This window comes from Staurois parvus, unplaced genomic scaffold, assembly GCF_062004578.1.
Source record: "Staurois parvus isolate SC_StPar_1 unplaced genomic scaffold, SC_StPar_1.0 ptg000719l, whole genome shotgun sequence".
Classification (NCBI taxonomy): domain Eukaryota; kingdom Metazoa; phylum Chordata; class Amphibia; order Anura; family Ranidae; genus Staurois; species Staurois parvus.
The window spans coordinates 3,756,604-3,766,307 of NW_028318515.1; the positions used below are offsets into that span (position 1 = coordinate 3,756,604).

A 9,704-nucleotide genomic window follows, 5' to 3' on the forward strand; every position below is an offset into this window, starting at 1 on the left:
AGGGTCGTCTCCTCCATGCTCCAGAAGTCTAAAGTCCTGACAAAGACAGATGCAGGGTCCATAGCCCTGCACTGGACATAACACTGAGGGACAAATGACCACCAAAGCATGGGGGATCACTGTCTGCCAAGGAAGCAGAGGATTGGGCAAGTAAAATTGCTTTTACTTTCCACTAGAACAAATAGTGGACCCTTTCAGAATTTCCAGAGTTGGGCTTTTAAACTTTGAACATGGAAATATGAAGGAGAACAGCATTCTGTGCACAGTAGAAACTTCCAGATGATTAGATGCTGAGCTCATTAAGAAGAGAGGGATTTCACTCACTGTACGGCTAGCTTAAAGAGAAACGTCATACCTGCATAAAATTACATCAGAAGCTATAAGTACACTGCTGACTTTTACAAATGGGTACTTAGCAGGCCATGCAGTCTTCAGAGTTATTCCTTCACCAGGCTTTGGATTCCCAAGGTTGCCACCTTGGATGTGGAAGCCAGCTGTGACTGCCTGATGTCCCACAGCTGGCTCCACACATGAGGAGCTGTCAGACTGGTCCCTCAGCCTAGTTTAAGGTGGTCCAATAGCCACAGAACTTTGATAATGACTGGTCTAGGGTTAGGGGGAGATAATATAGCAATTTGGAAATCACCTCCATAAAAACCAGCTAAAGACTTTTTGCAGACTTCAAATGATCTAGCAAGACATGCCATTGTAGGTATTCTCTGCTCAAAAATAGGCTAACCCCAATGCATGAGATTTAGAGAAATCCACATAGCTGGAACATGGCCACGATGGAAAATATAAACACCTGTGTCCCTCACCCTCAGGCGTTTAGAATGTACATTACTAGGTTTTATAAATAGCTTATTATTTGAAATCATTTGTGAGGACTGGTAAGAAAAAAAACCTGGCCTGTGGATCCATTTGCACTAGTTTGGATGTGAAGGCCAATCAGGTGTATGCACGTATTACATGCATGCTCATTCAGTGTACTGTCAGCACTGCAGAGGACGGTTGCTGTGCTAGATCTCCTTCAAGCTGCAAGGATGGCATAACAGAAATGAGTGCTTCCCAAACTCAATCTTCGATGCATGCTACAGTAGGCCCCCCACCCACTTTGGGGCCTGTGTGTACTGCACACCTTAGGGACACACAGTTTTATTGTATGATTTTTTTGTGATAATGTCCAAATTCACACAGCTGAAAAGGAGAATTTGTGCACCACAGATGTTTGCATACAGATGAGGACAGCAGCCTGTACAAATCAGCAACAGCGGCTTTAACCAATTGGATGTCCGCACGGCCACGGCATTTGTTAGCCTATTCTCAATTTGTACAGGCTGCTGGCCACATCTGTACAAAAATACTTGCGTTTCCTGGGTGTAAAAATCTCTTATATGCCCCTACTCTATAAAACTGCACAGTTCAGAATGAGCCTATACATTTCTTGGTGGAGTGTAATCTGTCCAATCACTTCCTTTGGATAAAAGAGACATGTGTAACAGCGACTAGCTATAAAAGTCTGATCCTCTGTAGGACATGAATGAGCAGATCATGTAAACCAGGATGGACTTTGAAAGGCTGAACAATGTACAAGGTTATCCAATTACTTAAAGTTCAAAGTATGAGCACACTATGCTGACAGCATTCTATAGACCGGTTACACAATGATTACATAGATGTTCATCCGGTCTATATAGATCAATCACTTTACATACAGAGCACTCTGTACATAAAATAATATAGCTCTCTGTACATACAGATCAGCCACGGGACATAAGGATATTATAGTTCGCCCTGTACATACAAGGATTCCATATTATTATAGTTCGCCCTGTCCATACAAGGATTCCATATTATTATAGTTCGCCCTGTCCATACAAGGATTCCATATTATTATAGTTCGCCCTGTCCATACAAGGATTCCATATTATTATAGTTCGCCCTGTCCATACAAGGATTCCATATTATTATAGTTCGCCCTGTCCATACAAGGATTCCATATTATTATAGTTCGCCCTGTACATACAAGGATTATATAACGCTGCATACTAAGATAATAGAGGTCACTTTTATCATAGACATTACCCTCTGTACATACAAGGATCACACACACACACGTTTACCTGTACATACAGCTCACTCTCTTTACAGCCAAAGACAACATAGCTCTTTCTGTACAGCCCTGGCTAAAAGTTTTGAGAATGACATAAATATTAAATTTTCACAAAGTCTGCTGCCTCAGTTTTTATGGTGGCAATTTGCACATACTCCAGAATGTTATGATGAGTGATCAGAAGAATTGCAATTAATTTCAAAGTCCAGCTTTGCCATGAAAATGAACTTGGTCCAAAAAAAAAAAAAAAAAAAACAAACAAAAAAAAAAAACACACACCATTTCTACTGCATTTCAGCCCTGCCACAAGAGGACCAGCTGACATGTCAGTGATTCTCTTGTTAACATAGGTGTCAGTGTTGATGAGGACAAACTGTAGATCACACTGTCATGCTGACTGAGTTAGAATAAAAGACTGGAAGCTTTAAAAAGGAGGGTGGTGCTTGAAAACATTGTTCTTGCTCGGTTAACCATAGTTACCTGTAAGGAAACACGTGCAGTCATCATTGCTTTGCACAAAAAGGGATTCACAGACAAGGATATTCCCGCTACTAAAACTACACCTAAATCAACCATTTATCAGATCAAGAACTTCAAGGAGAGAGATTCAATTGTTGTGAAGGCGGCTTCAGGGTGCCCAAGAAAGTCCAGCAAGCGTCAGGACCATCTCCTAAAGTTGATTCAGGTGCAGGATTGGAGCACCACCAGTGCAGAGCTTGCTCAGCAATGGCAGCAGGCAGGTGTGAGTGCATCTGTGCACACAGTGAGGTGAAGACTTTTGGAGGATGGCCTGGTGTCAAGAAGGGCAGCAAAGAAGCCACTTCTCTCCAGAAACAACATCAGGGACAGACTACAGACTGATATTCTGCAAAAGGTACAGGGATTGGACTGTTGAGGACTGGGGTAAAGTCATTTTCTCTGATGAATCTCCTTTCCGATTGTTTGGGGCATCCGGAAAAAACCTTGTCCAGAGAAGAAAAGGTGAGCGCTACCATCAGTCCTATGTCGTGCTAACAGGAAAGCATCCTGAGAACATTCATGTGTGAGGTTACTTCTCAGCTGAGGGAGTGGGCTCACTCACAATTCTGCCATACACAGCCATTAATAAAGAATAGTACAAAAACACCCTCCAAGAGCAACTTCTCCCAATCATCCAAGAACAGTTCGGTGATGAACAATGTCTTTTCCAGCATGATGGAGCACCTTTCCACAAGGCAAAGTGATAACCAAGTGGCTTGGGGAACAAAATATCACAATTTTGGGTGTATGACCGGGAAACTTCCCAGACCTTAATCCCATTGAGAATTTGGCCAATCCTCAAGAGGCGGGTGAACAAAAAAAAAAAAAAAAAAAAGCACAAATTCTGAAACTCCAAGCATTGATTATGGACGTGGCCCAAAAGTTAATTAATAGCATGCCAGAGCAAATTGCAACGGTCTTGAAAAAGAAGGGTCAACACTGCAAATATTGACTCTTTGCATAAACTTAATGTAAAACAAAAAAAACTTTTGGCCACAGCTGTACATACAAGGATTAAAATTGTGCGCTCTGTACATACAGATGTATACATACAAGGATTATTAGAGCTCTCTCTGTACAGACAGACCGCATACAAGAACACAGTTCACCTGTACAGTATATACAGATCACTCTTTAGATTAAAAGATAATATAGCTCTCCCTGTACATACAGATCATGCTCTATACATATAAGGATTATTATAGCTCTCTCCCTGTACATACAGATCATGCTCTATACATACAAGGATTATTATAGCTCTCTCCCTGTACATATAGATGATGCTCTATACATACAAGGATTATTATAGCTCTCTGTACATACAGATCCCTCTCTATACATACAAGGATTAATATAGCACTCTCTGTACATACAGATCATGCTCTATACATGCAAGGATTAATATAGCACTCTCCGTTAATACAGATCATGCTCTATATACATACAATGATTAATATAACTCTTTACATACATGGATTAATATAGCACTCTCTGTACATACAGCTCATGCTCTATACATACAAGGATTAATATAGCACTCTCCGTACATAAGGATCACGCTCTATGCATACAAGGGTTAATATATCACTTTCTTTAAATATGGATCGCTCTGTACATACGAGGATTAATATAGCACTCTCTGTACATACGGATCACTCTGTATACATACAAGGAATAATATAGCACTCTCTGTACATACGGATCACTCTATACATACAAGGAATAATACAGCTCTCTCTGTACATACGGATCACTCTGTATACATACAAGGAATAATACAGCTCTCTCTGTACATATGGATCACTCTATACATACAAGGAATAATACAGCTCTCTCTGTACATACGGATCACTCTATACATACAAGGAATAATACAGCTCTCTCTGTACATACGGATCACTCTATACATACAAGGAATAATACAGCTCTCTCTGTACATACAGATCACTCTATACATACAAGGAATAATACAGCTCTCTCTGTACATACAGATCACTCTATACATACAAGGAATAATACAGCTCTCTCTGTACATACAGATCACTCTATACATACAAGGAATAATACAGCTCTCTCTGTACATACAGATCACTCTATACATACAAGGAATAATACAGCTCTCTCTGTACATACAGATCACTCTATACATACAAGGAATAATATAGCTCTCTCTGTACATACAGATCACTCTATACATACAAGGAATAATACAGCTCTCTCTGTACATACAGATCACTCTATACATACAAGGATTAAGTGCCGTTAACATATATGCGGATTGAATACGGTTTAAACTGCATCCAATCAGCATTACATGTGAAATACTATTGTTTCCTATGGTGCCTGTTCACATGTCCTGTGCAGATTTAGTGCGGTTATAAGAAAAAAAAATTAAAAATGTAATGTTCGATTTCTGAACAGTGCGGTTTGGTTCAGATTACAAACTACTGTCTTCTATGGGAACCATTCCTAAACCACATGTGTGGACTGGATAAAATCTGAGCTAATACTGTCCTGAACCTGATGTAAACCTGTGAACAGCTACTGTATCAATTAGCTGTGAAACCTGAGCTTCAATCTGCACCGCATGTAAGTTTATCAGCTCTAATATAGCACTTTCTATACATACAAGTATTAATATAGCACTCTTTATACATACAGCTCAGTCTCTGTACATACAAGGATTAAAATAGCATTCTGTACTTACAGTTCACACGCTACACATACAAGGATTAAAATAGCACTCTCTGTACATACAAGAATATTAAGTTCTCTGTACACCTAGATCACACATTGTACATAGAAGAATTAATATGGAGTTCTCTGTACATACAGATCACACATTGTACATACAAGAATACTGAGTTCTCTGTACACATAGAGCACACATTGTACATACAAGAATTAATATGGAGTTCTCTGTACATACAGATCACACATTGTACATACAAGAATACTGAGTTCTCTGTACACATAGATCACACATTGTACATACAAGAATACTGAGTTCTCTGTACACAGACCATTCTTCACATATATACACACACAAGGATAAACAGTTAAATCGGTGTATAGCGATCACTCCAGAAATGTAAGGAGCAAGTAGAATGAACAGTGAATAAGCCATGCCTCATGTGGATGAATGACATGTGTCAGGGAGGACACCACTTCTGTGGAGAGTGAGGACGTGTCCCCTGGCTGTAGGAGGACTCTGGGGTCCTGTCAGTTCTAGTGGTGTTTACTCTGAAAACACACACACACTCCTCCAGCATCTCCCCATCCACAGCCAGCAAGTGACAGCAGATCACACACACCACCACCTCTGATCACACACAAGGAGCTCACCCATCATAAGAGGATTACTAAGCCTGGAGAAGCAGCTTTGTGTGTGCGACAACCAATCAATTTCTAGCCTTCACTTTAAAACTTACCTGAACAAGTTGAAGCTAGAAGCTGATTGGCTGCCAAGCACATCTGCCCCCAGTCACTGTGAATCTCCCTGTCCATCCACTCATGGGAACTTCCAGCTCTGTCACTCTCATACACACCAACCTTTTCCACTTGTTGCTTCATGATGACAGGCACTAGGAAGACCAGTATGGCCCCGAAGACCACTAGCAGCAGGCCGACCACCCCGAGGATGATGGACGTCTTATTGGAAGGACTAGTCATGGTGTGTGTGGACGGGTTGGATCAGAGACCCTGCACAGTGCCCGGTTCTGCTCAGTACTCTCCTCCAGCCCGGGAGACATCCTGTGTGCCGGTTTTATTCGGAGGGGCAGGTAAGGGCCCGCCCTAAGTCCGCTTACCCAAACTCACCCCACTCACTCACTCACTCCCCAGCTTCCACAGGGACAGGGTTAGCCCCGCCCAGGGGGAGGCACAGGAGAGGGAGGGGGCCGGCCCGGCTGGTAAACAGAAGACATGCATGGAGCGGGTACATAGCGTTCATAGCATACACTCACGGAGCTGCAATGAATACACCCTCCATTGTGTTCACCGCATTTCTGAATAGAACGGCCGGCGGTATACTTCTCTTCACATAACAGGACGGTTGTTTCTAAAAATAAAGAGCATTTCCGTTATGTGATGTGTAACCGTTATAGGGTTAAATAAAGCACTATATGTCTGAATGAGATCCTGCTCTGCTGTAATAAGTCCAGCGCGACACCATATGTAAGCCCTACAATGTTCTGCCGGTTCATGAGCCCACGGCTCCCGGCCAAAACTTGGACGCGGCCATAGACTGCTATTGGACAGCGCCCCCTGCTGGGCTGTGGATCTAACGTCGTATTTTGAGGTAAGGAAGAGCGCGGAATTTTGGGAAGGGTCATGCGCAGTGTGGTCCTATAGCTGGAGCGGGCTGACTACTACAGGGGTGAGACATAAAATGTGGAAACACTACATGATTTGCAGGTGTGAAAGTGACCACATGTTTCATGTCAAAAGTGGAAGTGATGTAACATTCTTTTGCTTCCACTGTGTGAGGAGACACCTAGCTATCAGGTGGGAAGCCTCACTATCGATTAATATTTTTAACCATTTGCCCTCCAGAGCATTTACCTCCTTCCTGACCAGGCCATTTTTTGCAATACGGCGCTGTGCTACTTTAACCGGCAATTGCACGGTCATGCAATGCTGCACCCAAATGAAAGTTATGTCCTTTTTATTCCCCACAAATAGAGCTTTCTTTTGGTGGTATTTGATCGCCTCTGCCTTTTTTATTTTTTGGGCTATAAAAAAAAAAGCGTCAATTTTGAGAAAAAAATTATATTTTTGCTATTAAACATGTTCAGTAAAAAAAAAAAGAAAACAAATTTTGTCATAAATTTGGACCAAAATGTATTCTGCTACGTCTTTGCTAAAAAAAAATGTGTGTCCCAATATGTATAAATTAATTGGTTTACATGAAAGTTATAACAGTGCTATAGATACTGGAATTTTTTTTTATATACTAGTAATGGCGGCGATCAGCGACTTATAGCGGAACTGCAGCAGGCATTCTGACACTGGGGGGAATTGACTTGGTGTCACTGACATCCACAGTGACACCAATACAGTGATCAGTGCTAATAAAAAGCACGCAGCACCGCGTTCCAGTGCCCGCTGTGTCCTCCGGACACCGTGGAAACCCGATTGTCGTACGGGACCTCTGTGCGAGGTCCCGATCATGTGATCACTGATTGGCCAATCAGTGATCACATGCAGAGTAGTAAGCAAGATGTCACTTCTGACATCATTGCTTACTATGTGTGAAATCTGAATGATCACAGAGGTCACATGGTACAAGGCTATTCACAACAGCCTTGTACTATGTGACAAGCTGTGACCAATCACAGCTCACACAGTATTTCTCTAGGGCTGCAAGAATGCAGCCAGAGAGAAGGAAAAATTATTGCTTTTACAGCCTTTATGGGTGTAAAAGCAATGAGTGTAAAAAAAAAAAAATCTTCATCACCCCCCACAAGTAGTACAGTGTCACAATGGTGACACTGCACTGCTAGGGTGACAGTATAAAAAAAACCATAAATAATAATATAAAAATGTAAAAAAAATGTTTAAAAATTATAATCTTTGGTTATAAACTAATTTGGGTTATTTTTTTTTTCTAAAAAGATAACGGAATAAATTTTGGCCAAGATTTATGATGAAATAATATTTATTTGCTAAATTTTATAAGAAAAACACCTTTTTCAAAATTTTTGGACTTTTTCATTTACATAGCAAAACAAATGAAAATCCCAGTGGTGAATAAATACCACCAAAATAAAGCTTTATCTGTCTCAAAAAAATGCTAAAAAATTAATATGGGTACAGTGTTGCATGACCGTGCAATTGTCATTCAAAGTGTGATAGCGCTGCAAGCTGAAAATTGGCCTAGACAGGAAGGGGGTAAAAGTGTCCAGACAGGAAGTGGTTAATAAGCATTCGGTTTTAAAGGGATGAGGTGACAACCCTAAGCGCACTGGAACCCTCCCCCCAAAATATAGTAAACAAATGATCCTCCCCTTAGCGGCTGGAGTCAATCTGTTCCCCTTCACATCATTACTTCTTCTATCGAAGCCTCACTATCATCATTCAATATGTGCGCTGTTAGAAATACGGAGTCATGTCAGAGCTTGCTGAGCTTCAAAGAGGGCAAATTGTTGGTGGCGCTTAGCTGGTGCCTCTGTGACTGAAGCTGCCAATTTATTTGTCATGTACAGTATCAAAGGTTATATACAGTTTCCAGGAAACTGTCATCTGATAAACGCGATGAACTGTCCGAAAGAGACAAAAGAACATTGTGCAGGATTGTGACCTGGAATAAGAAAACAACTGCTGCAAAAGTGACTGCAGAGCTCAGTCTCATTCTTCCAAAGCCTGTGTCTACAAAATCTGTGCGGAAGGAACTCCATAAGCAAAAAACATTCACGGGCGAGCTGCAATTGTCAAACAACTAGTGACCCATATTAACCTCCTCGGTGGTATGATTCTTTCCGATTTTTGGTGCTGAAAGCGGTACCATTTTTTTGCATGGAAATGTGTAGTTTTTTTATTGTAGGCCTGTAATTCTTAGGAATAACTCACTGAAATCTGTCCGAACAAGAGTCTAGTAAACATCCCGGGTAGGATAAAATTTGAAACACGTAATCATAAATTATAATTTAATAAATAATCATAAAAAATAATAATATAATAATAATACATTTAATTCAATAATATAATCAAACCAAAAACACTGAAATGTGAAATATAGCGCCAAGTTAGCACATTGCTGAGCAAAGTCGCAAAATCGTTTTCAGTGTCTGATGACGAATTTCCCCACAAATCATTATCACTCAATTCTGCAAGTGGTTCTGATTTACTATCGCTGTTCTCTAGCTGATCTAAACCGCTTTTGACCTAAAGGGACGCTTTTTGGATGCCATGGACATTTCTCAGTTTCCAGGCAGAAAGAACAGACAAAATGCAGGCAGGGCGCAGGACAAAGCATTAGGGACAAGATGTATGTGAAATTGGTTGAGACAGCAATGTTTTACTATGTAAAATGTAAAAAAAAAAAAGACATTTTTTAAAATTTTTAAATTTC

General features: G+C 40.8%; 1 protein-coding gene across 3 annotated transcripts in view; it reads right to left on the reverse strand.

Annotated features, from left to right (window-relative positions):
• Window positions 1-6,483, reverse strand: part of SCARB1 (scavenger receptor class B member 1) — a 140,515-nt gene extending 134,032 nt beyond the window's left edge. For all 3 annotated transcript variants that reach the window (XM_089653710.1, XM_089653708.1, XM_089653709.1), the window contains exon 1: window positions 6,185-6,483. In XM_089653710.1, the coding sequence (XP_089509836.1) occupies window positions 6,185-6,304 (120 nt within the window). In that variant the 5' untranslated portion in view covers window positions 6,305-6,483. The remainder of the gene's footprint in view (window positions 1-6,184) is intronic.
• Window positions 6,484-9,704: the final 3,221 nt, after the last annotated feature.